The 12,868-nt window shown below is 40.3% G+C and overlaps 1 protein-coding gene across 1 annotated transcript; it reads left to right on the forward strand.

The window, feature by feature from the left end:
- The first annotated feature begins 265 nt into the window (after positions 1 to 265).
- LOC129096374 (nephronectin) lies at positions 266 to 8,171 on the forward strand. Its single transcript, XM_054605141.1, has 7 exons — positions 266 to 502; positions 2,198 to 2,313; positions 3,617 to 3,709; positions 3,831 to 3,953; positions 4,419 to 4,538; positions 6,639 to 6,773; positions 7,420 to 8,171. Exons 1-7 carry the CDS (start codon positions 426 to 428, stop codon positions 7,626 to 7,628), a joined length of 873 nt encoding a protein of 290 aa, XP_054461116.1. The 5' UTR covers positions 266 to 425; the 3' UTR covers positions 7,629 to 8,171.
- The last annotated feature ends 4,697 nt before the right edge of the window (positions 8,172 to 12,868 follow it).

A 12,868-nucleotide genomic window follows, 5' to 3' on the forward strand; every position in this document is an offset into this window, starting at 1 on the left:
ACTCAGGAGAAATGACACCTGAGCATGTGATGATGGAGACTCTGATATGGCACAGAACAAGTAAGTAAGTGGACATTGAGTGGATATTGTTTTGTCAACAAATATATTTTTTCAGTTCTTTGTATTCCTTTGTTGTTGTCTTTTTTCCCCCCTCCCTACCTCTCTTTGTCCCTCTCTCTGTTTTTGCACACAGGTGAGCTGTCACACCTGGACCCTACAATTAGACCATGTGACTCCCCCTCCACTCCTCAAACAAACACATTCACACACACTTTAACGTCCTCTGGCACAGAAGACACCTCTCCCATTGCCTTTAAACACACATCACAAGACAAGCGCCTCTGTCAACAGCGAGAAGGTTTTCAATGGATAGACGTAGTTAATATGAACTTAAAAAGTTGTAATAGAAACCGTGGTGGAAGAAAATGATTGAAACAAACCGTAGGGTCTTTGTGGTGATTCTGCATTTTATTACACTCTCGATGGCTCTTCATCAAGACAGGTAAGAAAGAGTTTTTATATATGTTAATCATAAAAAAAAAATCTGAATTGTATGACTATATAAGCCAATTTATCTTTTGAAAGCAACATCTTATATTAATTAATCAAGAGCAGTCAAAAGCTGCTCAACTATCAGGACAACAAGAATGAGAAGACAATTTAGTCAATTTCTTTAAAGAATAAGGAGGGTGAGTGTGGCTTCGTTACAGTGTGACCATGCAAAATGATCCATTACTTGGTCTGATCCTTGTCATTTATTAGCCTCCATTGCTCTGCGGGTGTGAGGAGATTTAACAGCAGCTATGAATAAATCTTGTTCGGTGGTTCTGTAGGCTTTGTAGTTTATTGCACTTTTGTTTATGACAGTAGATTTTAATGAGGCAGAAATGATTACTGCGTGGAAATAAAGGACTTTTCTGCTGTATGCTTGGGAATGAAGGTGTTTCATATGTAGTTATGGCAAACAGCTGCAGTAAATGGGTTCAAGTGTGGTCAAAAGATCCGGTAAGCTATAAAATGCATGAGATATTTATTTGAATAGGAATTGTTATTTACTGGCTTTTCATTGTTAACTAAATTCATTCTTGACAAGATAAAAAAAATTTTCTTTTGTTTTAATCCCTATCATTTATATTTTTAGTTAACATCAAAAGATGGATCGTTGACGCAATTCATCATATTATGTAGATGTGAAAACTACTTGTATTGCTGTGGATGTAGAACTTATACTGCTCACTATATTGGTGTATGTTTACTAGATTCATTCCTGAGTTGTACTTCCTTTAGAAACTTGAAATTGTCTATTCTTGAATAGTTTTCTTGTTGCTTCATTAATACATATTTGGAGTACCATTTGTCTTACAATTGTTTAAATCAAGGGTTCTCACCCTTTGTTAACTTTTGATTGTTGAACAACTTCTGAACACCACCTTCCCATATAAATGAGGAGACAAAAAAGGAGAAAGAATATACTGGGCTGTAAATTAGTTATGCCTCTGTCAGCTGTAACGACCAATCTAAATGTACAGCTTACCTTCACCCATCACTACCTGTCATCATATGAATCCAAAAGGGTCATATCTCCTCCCCACACGTTTTGGAGCTTTTACTGGCTCCAGTTGTCTCCCAACTCACTTTTTCGTTTCAAAAACATATCTATTTTGTCTCGCTGCATCTGAGGGAACTTTGGCTAGCCAACAGTGGCAAAACACATTTGACTCTACCTGATGTGTCATGATTGGCGTGGTGATATTCAAACCTAACTGGTCACTAAATTTGGATATTTTAATTTGACAGGTTTTTTTATGTGAATGCACAGTTTGACTGAATTCAATCTAAAACTTTCACGGTGCCTCCTCAGCCCACAAGGTTGCACTCATTAAGACGTCTCGTTTTTCTGATTTGTTAAATCTGTCATTGAATTTGTCGTCCAATAGTGTTTCAAGTTTGACAACTGGTTGCAGTAAAAATGAAGGCAGCTGTGCTCAACCTTTTATTCAAAGTCTGTTTATTTAGCTTGTCGCATACTTGCACATATAGTCAGGCCAAACGAATAGCCTAGCTCTGTGCTTTTCCAATACTGAGATGTGTCACCACATTCAGGGCAGCAGTCTGTTTGGGTTCCGTGCTGAAATTGAAGCCCTGAAAGCTTGACGATGCTTAATGATCTGATAAACTTTTGTTGCATCCTCCACAGGTCAGTGAAGGATGTGCTGGAGCACTCTGGGGGTCGCGCTGGGCCAGGACTCTGCAGCTATGGTCAAACCACTTCCTGCTGTTTGGGATGGAGGAATGTTAACGGCATTTGTCAGCGTAAGTCATTCTGCGAAGCACTGACAGCACAAGAACAATGACACATTACCCACAGTTCACAGGTTATCAGATCGGCATCTCGGCAAAACAAAAATACTAGGAAACACATGTGAGGAAGTTTGGATTCTTGCATTTCTGGTTCTTTTCTTTGCATTTTCCCTCATCCATCTATACTAACATATAAATATATATATAAGTAGAACTCTGAATGCAAATTTTACGTGAAATTCAGTATTTCTTAAATTTAAAGCTGCTTTAAACAATATTTCTACATTGCTTATCAGATGACTGTGTGTTGTTTTACATAACAAACAAATTCTCCAAAAACCAAAATCCAACTCTGCTATTCCCCTGTTTTAGCATCTCTCAGGCCGAAAAACAGACAGTTAGCGACTTGCTGGTGAACTTAGTGGAGCTTTTAGCAGCTAAAGAATCAGACATTTACACAGGAGTTGGTGGAGACCAAAACAGAGGTAAAAGGTCACATTTTTCAGGCACCATAAAAAACTATTTTAAAAGGAATGCTCACATTGCTATGTACCTGTGTTGGATGTGTGAATAGGCATTTGTTTGCTAATACAATCACCATATTGACTTTATCAAATGATACATGTCACTAGCCATGTTTATATGCACACATGAAGTTTATCATTAGAAAAGCTGTTTGGAAACTGCAAAATTCTGTAAAACAGCTTACTTGAAGTAGTTTTTGCCTTTGTTGAAAAATTGCGCTGAATGCATTATGGAAACAACCTTGCCAAGATAACTACTTCTAACATATTGAACATTTAATTCGCATGAATGATCAGCTGTTTCTGCTCTGTCAGTCTTGGCGGACATTCACAAAACATTCCCATAATGCTTGTCTTTGTCCCAGCATGAAACATGGCCAATACTAGGTGACATGAACGGACAAACAAAACTTGCCCAATTAAAACAAATTCAAGAACACCTCTCCATTTTTCGGTTGTAGATTGGCCAATGTGACTTGTTTTGTTTCTGGTTTGCAGCCTCTACTGCAGGTTTTATTTACCATTTACAGCCGTGCGTAGCCTTTACCGGCAACGTCTGAAGAATCTACGCAGCATAGTTTATTTGCTCAAAACCAGTTGATGGAAACGCGCCTAATCCACATTCTTTTTCTGTTGCCCTTAAGTGAACAAAAACTGAATCCATGCTGGTTTTGATTTTTATATTTATGGAGTATACCATTGCTATAGTTATGGTCTTATCATATGCCAGTGTACAGAAGTTTATGATGTTAACATGATTTGGTTTTTATTCTGTCTTTCATGCTCCTCAGCGGTGTGCAAGAAGTCATGTGTAAATGGAAAATGTGTGGGACCAGACAAGTGTTTATGCTCCACGGGGTATAAAGGACCTCAGTGTGATGAAGGTAGAGTTTAATGCACAAAATCATTGTCAGTCTCATGTTTCAAATTTTTTAACCCATTCTCCTGCATGATTTACTGCAATGATTTCTATCTGCTGCTCAAATAATGTTTCATTGACTCCAGATGTGAATGAGTGCGGTTTTCTGGAGAGACCATGCTCCCATCGCTGCATGAATACACACGGTAGTTATCGCTGTTACTGTGAACCTGGATACACACTCAATGCAGATGGATACACCTGCACCAGTGAGTACTTTTCAGTTTAAACTCTAGTATCTTAAGAACCCAAAAATCTGTAAACTATATTATTTATTATTATTTATTACTTATAATTCTGATATTGGATCAGTTTTTAAAGCTTCCTGCCATCTTTATACCACAATAGGAGGTTAACTGTCTAAGGTCTTGGTGCTCAGTTTCCAAACCTTTTTCTTACATAAATGTTTATGACAGAAATTCACAGTTTATATTATATAAAGTGATATCATAACAATGTGAAGTGGTATTTAAAAGGTACAAAATATAAATTAGAGATTTTCAGTTTTTTGTATTAAGTAATATTTGCAGAGGCTGCACTTGTGTGCTGTGTGAGTGGATGTGGTGGTATGACTGTGTGTGTGTTTGTGTGTGTGCGTGTGTTCTCTCAGCGGTGATCCAGTGGCCCATTTCTCTGACCGTTTCTCAGCCAGTGTTTCCCTGTCTGTCTTCCAGGAGAGGCCGCATGTTTCTCCCTGCGCTGCCAGTTCGGTTGCCAGATGGAGAGAGGGGGAGCGGTGCGCTGTCTGTGTCCCCCCGGCCTCCACCTGGCCGCTGACAGCAAGACCTGTGAAGGTAACGCTCCCTCAGAAACACCCCTCATTATCACTACAACATGCCTCACTTGTTTATAATTAGTGCTTTTCATGGTTCATGTTGGCGTGATATAAAGCCTGAACTGCCGTTTCTATTCACTTCATTATTCAGGCTGATATCATGTTCGTGTTTGGGAGCGGGTTAGGGTTATTTTGCATTAACTAATAGTGTATTAATCATTTTCAGCTTGTAGTGATGAAATCACAGATAATTATTACCCCTCACCTTTAGCGGTATTTAGCGTCTTTCAGCTTGTTATTTCGGTTTTACAGCCCACATGTTTTGGTTCTCTCTCACAGCTCTCATTAACCCTTTTTGAACCCTAAAAACCCAACTGTACACTTTATACATAGGAGCAAACGGCAGACAGACAAAGTTGGCAACTTGCCTGTGAACAAAGTGGAGTATTTGGAAGTTAAATAGTCAGTTACTTTTCTCAGGAGATGGTGGAGACCAAATCAGAGCTAAAAAAGAGAGTGAATGTTGGACTGAGATTAATCAGGTGGCCAGAAACACGACTCTCAATGAATGCGTACATGTTGCTGCCTATTTACTTATTTAGTAAATAGGCAAATGTGTTCTAACGAGTGAGAAGAAAAGCTACTATTTCATTTTACTTTTTGCCCATACTACAGCTTCACTAACAAAGTATGTACTGTTGTATGCAGCATGCATTCAATTTGAACAAACTACTTCCTAATTACATGGCACCTTGAGCTTCGACCCTCTTGTTCATATGTGTGCTGCACAGAGGATTGTGGGTCAGAGCAATAAATGCATGCTGGCTTACATACTGTGAAATGCGGCCTGATGTAGTAGGACATCCTGGTATTTTTGGAATATTGTAGTTAACCTACTATGTATTGGGGCATACTAAATATTTTTCTAGCATACTAAATAGTATGGTAGTATTGGTATTGGAATGCACAGTCGATTTTTTTTTTCCCCCTAATTCATCAAAATGCAGGTTTAGTTCCTAAAAAGGTTTCCTGTCCCTGTGGGAAAGTTCCTATAGTGATTCATTGTAGCAACTCTTCTATTTATTGCCATTGCTCTTATATTAATACAGTTGTTTATACATTTGTGTGTTGTTGCCACTATCATGTGATGTCAGATAATTTCGATGTTGGCTTTATTTGTAGAGCAGATGATGCACACAGCTTCCCATGCACATTATATTAACCACCTGCAGCGAACTAACCAGTGGCACCCCTCCACTGGGTCGGTCCACCTAATTGTGAAAAGCCTTTAATTACCTGATGTAAAGAAAAACATAGCCTGCACTCTGTTCCTCAGTGTCACGCTTCTTTATGACTAAAGTCCCACCTCGATAACTCACCTCCTGTCCTGTAATGAGCGAACCCTTCAGCAGCCTCTCACACGGCTGTTAGGACATCTTCACACTGTGGGAGAGCTTTTGGTGGGAAACAATTAAAGGTCCAAGACGGAGAGAAGTCATAGCTTTTGTGTCACAGATGCACATGGGTTTAAAGTAGTGTGAGACATGTATACAAGATACGATACATGGAGTAGTACAGTTTGTATTTTTCTGGGTTTTTACATCAATATTCAATCTACATGTGTTTTTTACCATTAAATAAGTTAACAAAGTAGGACACACTGACTTTCCAGGTTATCAGATACAGGTATTTTCTCTACTTCTCTATATTTATGGTCTCTTTTTAAGATAGATGTAGCCGTGTGTGTCAATGAACCTGTAACTCAGTCTATCAAAACTGACGAAATATTTTTAGAAAACCACTTGTGTCATTATTAGTAAATGTAGTCCAGATGATGCCATATAGGACTTCATTCTGCACACCTGAAGTGAAACATTAGTGTTTAGGTCATTCCTTGTTGTTAAACAACAGTGTACCTTTCAACGCTCGAGTACAAAGAGGTGGTTGCAAGGTCAAGTTACTCATTTGGGCCTCTAGTGTCTTTTTGAAGGTAATTATTGTTTTTAGCAAAAGACCAGAAAGCTGTGTTGTGTAGACAAGAAGGTTCTAAACTGTGGTCTGTTGTGCAATAAAATGAGTCAAATGTGTTGCTGGCGCTTGACACATGTTTGTGTTGCAGATGTCGATGAGTGTCGGCGAGATGCTGATGTGTGTCCACCACGGCAGACCTGCAAGAACACTTTCGGCAGCTTTGTCTGTGTGTGCCGAGATGGCTTTGTGATGGGGATGCTCAAGGGTGCGGTGCAATGTCGAGGTGTGGTCCTTATTCATTGTTATACAAAGTTACATTTTAAAAAGAAAAATGTGGTTTTTGAGCATGTAAGTATCCAGTAGTTCCCCATCATTGTTTTGCAGATGGGCAATTGTTTTTCAATGTCATTTTATTAAATAGTGTTATATGCTTGATTGTAAAGGTATGTGTGGGGTTTTATACATAATTAGACGGTAGGGAAAAACAGGAAGTAGGAAACATGGGGAGAGAGTAAAGGGGATCTCATGTAACAGAAGTCTCCCACCAGAATCGAAGCAGGGTTGTTAAAACCACGTCTTACATGACTGAACGGATCACAACACAGCTCCACATGTTCTCCTCATCTGTGTTAATTGGCAGAGAGAGGGATCATGTTTGGATGTGCTCTGGCAGCAAAGGATCCAGAGACCATGTTTATTTGATGAGCACTCATAGCTCACCCACTCAGCTGTGGGCTCACCCACGAGCTGTTTTTGTTTTCATCCATGTGATGAGCATTGCAAAATTATCTCCCGAGCAGGTTTGAAACAGACACTTCTTCGAAACCCTTTGCTCTCTCCGTGCTGATCCAACATGACTCGATGCAGCCTCGCTATGATAAGACAATAATGAAATACCTGACAAGCATTGGTTCTCCTCCGTTCCACAGATAAGGATGAATGTTTAATTGGGACTCACCGGTGTAGCCGCCATGCTCAGTGCGTCAACACAGATGGCTCCTACACCTGTCAGTGTTTGGAGGACTACTCCGGCAACGGTCGCACCTGCTGGCCCAGGAGAGCCCCACAGTCCAAGGCTGACATGTACTTCATCTACAAACTCTCCAAAAGGACCAAGCCCATACAACCTTCATCTTAAAGCTACTTCTTACAATTTACATGGATCAAACCAAAAGGGACACGCAACATTAGAGCATTACTTAAGGGATGTTCAGGTCAAAACGATGGTTAATAGACATGAGGAAGTTTTCAGTACTCTCAGAACATTTCTCAGGAATTTGTTAAGTTATAATTTGACCTTTCTTTTTAAAGCGTTTTCCTTTTGAGGCTGTCATTTCTCTAACCAGTCAGCAAGGCAAAAACCTGCAATAACCCCAGCACCATTAGTTGCCTGTTTGAAGTCTGTTGAAGGAACCCTTCATTTAACGAATGCAACGCAACTGGACCACACTCTGTACTTTGCTTGTGTGAGCTTCTGATCAAATGGGCTGTGATGACAGGAGAGCTTTCCTTGCGCTGGCATTGCCAGTGTCACAGAAACACCACCCAGGTTTTTGCATGTTGGACCTGCTTTGTCCCACAAAATGCTGCGTAAAAATTGCAAACATTGCCTATGAATCATTGGTAATTTATTAAACATTTCTTAAGTTTTTTCTTGATAGAATAAAGCTGTTTTTTGAGACTTCATCAGAATTTGTTAATAAAAGGCTGACCTCTGGTGGATAGATAAGGGAAGATATCTCTTCTCACTTTACAATAACCTAAAAAATGCGGTGAAAGAAAATGCTTTGAAAGCATATTAACTGTTATTGGTACATCTGTCTACAATTTTTCTGAACTTCAAATTAAAATGTATGAAATTATAGCAGCTTTAAACTAATTATTATAAAATATTTACTCTATAATATTATATAAATTGTTAGGAAAATAGACAATATCTTGCATAATTTAAGCAAATCTACAGTTATTTATAATAAAGAAATTCAGGAAATGAATGCATATCTAGTAGACCAGAATGTGTTGTTACTTATTTTATCAATAGACAAATACAATTAAGACACAAAAAAGTATCTTAAAAGATTACAAATTTAACAGTCAACTTGGAGGCATTTGAAACCCTGCAAAAACGCAGACTGATGTTTTTCATACCTCGCTGTATATCTTCTGGCCTCTTCCTCTGTTTTGCCACAGGGAATGTTTTCAGACCTACTAAGTCACACGCAGGGCAGACTACCACACAGCAAGAGAGCATAGACAGGTCAGACCAACCAAATACCAGGAATCTTTGTCTGTCAGCAGCTGTCTGGAAACCTCTTCCTGCGTTCAGAGAGCATAAGAGTGGAAATTGAAGTTCGTTTTTGATGTTTTCCTCAGGTCAATTTTACATTCCCATCCGTACGATTAACATCGTGACCCCGGGACACGGGGGAATTGGAGATAATAACTGTAATGATAGTAGATGATGGTAGGGGGCACTATGTGTTGTGTCAGGGCCTCCGTTGTGGTCCTGGAGGCTTTGGAGCGCTGAGGGAGTCGGGCTTGCAGTGAGAACAAGCAGCTGCTGCCTGCTGAAGGGCCCTGCCACTGACCCTATTCATCCCAACAGCAGGTGTCACATCAAGTCCCCGCCTCAGCCTCACGCGCACACACATTCACACATGTGCTCCACACACATACGCCCATGTGCGAAATCACAGAGCCTCGTGCACATTTACACACACACACACACACACACACTCATCTGTGTGTGTGTGTGTGTGTGTGTGTGTGTGTGTGTGTGTGTGTGTGTGTGTGTGTGTGTGTGTGTGTGTGTGTGTGTGTGTGTGTGTGTGTGTGTGTGTGTGTGTGTGGGGGGACCTGGAACTACTTACAGAGAACAAAGAGGGAAATCAGGAAAAAATGCAGCCTCTTCGAATAAATCTCACCACAATGCTGAGAAAAATCCCCAACCTCACCCCCAGAAACGCAAGAAAAACCTTGTTTCTCTCTTTGAAAGCAGTCAAAAGTGTCCTACAAAAGCAGAAATAGAAAACATTTTAGATAAAAGGATCCAGGCCCCTCTCTGAAAAGGACCTCACACCAAGTTGTGTGTAATTCCTACCAGAAACTGGTTTATTTACCAAAAAATAATAAGATTTAATGCCAAAGCACTTAGGCCACAAATAAAGGACAACAAGTGGTGGGTACCCTGAAAGGGGTGAGGGAGGGAGTAAAAGGGAGGGACGACGCCGGGGTGGAAATTTTCCCTTTTTCTTGTGCTTGTTATTTTCTGGTTCTCTGTTTACACGACACACAAGATTTTTGCATGGAGGAGGAGCGGCGGGAACGGTGGCGCTAGAGCCGTGCAGATTGGCCTCAGCAAAATAAAAGAAAACAATAAACATGTCAGAGGAATTTGGACATCTGCAGTGACACAAGCTCTCCCACCAAGGCCATGGCAATTTCACGAATCAAAGCGCTGCTGCCTCGGCTTTCCCTATATAAAGCAAAATCAACATTTGTCCTGAGAAAGTGAGCAATGATGCTGACAAGTGCAAAGAGCCAATGACAATACGATAGCGGAGATGCTAGGAACAACCGTGCCACCCACGTTGCTGAAAGGCAGTGCTTTCAAACACCACCACTGAACTGTAAAACCACTAAAACCCCTGTCTTGCCCATACTGTCCTTTTCACTTTAGCTTGAAATAAGCCAGTTTTTTTTCTCCCCGTCAGAGGAGGCTTTTCCATGGCTAATTCTGGTATAATGTTCCTATTGGACCCAATTCTTCCCTGACACACAGTCACTATACGGAGAAACACAGCGCAGTGTTTCCATGAATGAATTAAAATTATAAATGCTGACCAATCCCACTCAGGGGGAATGAGCCAAAGCTTGAACCCTTGTCGTAAAATGATAAATCTTGTCAGGGAGTAATTTTCTCTTGCTTGTTTTTGCCTACAAACTCTGCAGTACAGTAGAGAGAGTGGAACAGCTCACTGCCTACAGCAATCCTCCAAGATGTCTTTTATTGAATTTGACTAAAATGAGCTCAACTAAATAAAGCTGAGCTTATTGGTTCAGTTGCCAAATCATTCCACGTATTCATGAATCAGCGGCAAAACTAAATTGAACTAGGTTAATTTGTTTCACTTTAGAAATGAAAATAGAATCACATCACAGCAGCTTAATTTCCCCACTATTCCCAATTTTGCCACAGGGATCATTTTCACCTTAAAGGCAGCTCTGTCCTCTCAGTCACTTATAAATCATGTTATGTGGAGCAAATACATGTGAGTCACTCTTTTCTCTGTGACCCTTGGATGAAAAAAATTCCTGTGTGCACCCGTGCTTTCTTGTAATTCTCATTCATATTAATACACTCCCGATGAATGTTTGGCTATGCGGTGGGTAAAGTGTGTGAGGCTGAAGGAAAACCTGATGTGGAAACACCGACAGACCTCAAACGTCTTAAAAAGTTAACTCCCAGACACCCTTGTTCAAGCACACAAACACACTTTCTTACAAACGGACTGAGCTGATGTGTATCTGTGATCTTAATTCATGTTTCGAATCCACATGATGACTTTGAACTCTGTTTGAACAGAAAAAAAGAAAGCCCTCTTTTCCTTTCCTTTCTTCTGTCGGATCCTGTTCTCTCCACAAGGTACGTATAACAAGTGGAACAGCCACATCATAACATGAAAGTGGAGCCCTGACCTGACCGGAATTCACTGTGCCTAAATCATTCTTAATATGAGCGCTGAGCGGCCTTGTTCGGGGGATTATCCTCGATAGAACAGGAAAGATTTCTAGCTAATCTATATAGGAATGCCCACTCTGGAGAAGGTGAAGGGAAGTGGCTGGGACCAAAGGTTTCTCTTGGAAGCCAACATACTTCATTATTCTTTTGTGCAGCAATTAGGGCCCAACCACCAAGAAAGCAATATATTTCTGTTCTTTTACAACATGTGTCCTCCATGGTACCGATTGAAGGGTTTAATTCATGTTGGTGTGGGAATGAGTATTCAAATTTTCTCAACAATTTTGATAATTGATCTATTGCCAAACATTTTAAGGTTCCATTTAATCGAGTGCAAGGATTTGTTGTTTATTCTACAATTATCTTTGGGTTTTTGGCTGTTTGTAGGAAAAAACAAACAATTTCAAAATGTCATCATTAGTTCTGTGAAAATCTGATTTTTTTCCCTGTTTTCTGACATTTTATAGATAAGAACTTACACTTTTTAGGGGGCTAGTTTTGGTATCTCGTCAGGGGAGATTTCAGAGGTTTGCATACTTTTTTTCCTATTTGGAATTCATGCACCACTGCCCGCTGTGTTTTCAATAGCACAAACAGAAAAGGAAAGGATAGAACATTACTGAGTAGAGAGAATTCAATCACACAAAGATTATAGCTGCACAAATCAATGTTTTCACATTGAAATAGTGACGAGTTGTTTTAAGTGAAAAACCGAACGGGAATATCATCCAACTGCAGTTTCCTTGACTTCTACAGAGCTTTTTAGCCAACAGGCCCTCATAAATTAAAAACCAAACAAATTTATTGTCTATGCCCTCCAGAACGAGACTGTTCCTTTCTGATTTCTAACCACAACAGGCAGCTGTTTTTTTTATAGCAAAAAAGCTCCAATTAACCACTGTGCCAGCACCAAACGGCACACTGACGAAGTTAGTAAAAAGCTAGGGCACATAGTGGAGCGTTTAGCAGCGAAAGAGACAGACATTTCCCTCAAGAGTTGGTGGAGACCAAAAACAGAGCTAAAATGAGAGTAAATATTGGAGTTACATTCACCAGAAAGACACACTCCGAAGAAATGTTGCTCCATATCAGCCGAATGTGTAAATTAAGAATTGATGGCTAAAGCTGTTCACCATAACAACTTCATAAGGTTGTTATTATTTCAGTGGTGTGGTTACATTGTGTTCTGCTGCTACAAAGTTGCCAAATATTGCAGGGAAAAGGACAAAGGTTGAACATTTTGTTCTGACCAAAGGGTGGTCAGTAACTGAAGGTGCTGAAGAGGGCAAACATGAGTTATGGGATGTGTATTCATTTATTAGAGTGTGTCTGAATGCATGTGTGCATATATGAAGGTGTGTACGTAAGGTTCTGGCAAGAAGAGGGATGGGCACAGTTTAATTAGTGCTGAACTGGAGGCTGAAACAGTGGAATCGTTGTGGAAAAAGGCCACAACAGCTGCAGAGGCTGTTTGCTTTTAAGCATAGCCCTCATTCCAAACATGCACCCTTCCAGCTATCCCTGTTTCTCCCTCTGTCCTCTCCGATCCTGCGCCAGTTCAGGTGTCTGGGGCAGCTAAAGGAAGCGCAGGGTGGCACCAACCCAGACCCGCCGAGCTGGCAGCGGCCGCTCCGTTG

This window comes from Anoplopoma fimbria, chromosome 9, assembly GCF_027596085.1.
Source record: "Anoplopoma fimbria isolate UVic2021 breed Golden Eagle Sablefish chromosome 9, Afim_UVic_2022, whole genome shotgun sequence".
Taxonomy (NCBI): domain Eukaryota; kingdom Metazoa; phylum Chordata; class Actinopteri; order Perciformes; family Anoplopomatidae; genus Anoplopoma; species Anoplopoma fimbria.

Coding starts and splice junctions, on each gene's coding strand:
- LOC129096374 (XM_054605141.1), top strand. CDS start 426: ATGATTGAAACAAACCGTAGGGTCTTTGTGGTGATTCTGCATTTTATT. Junction 3,710..3,830: donor AGGACCTCAGTGTGATGAAG/GTAGAGTTTAAT, acceptor CATTGACTCCAG/ATGTGAATGAGTGCGGTTTT. Junction 4,539..6,638: donor TGACAGCAAGACCTGTGAAG/GTAACGCTCCCT, acceptor TTTGTGTTGCAG/ATGTCGATGAGTGTCGGCGA.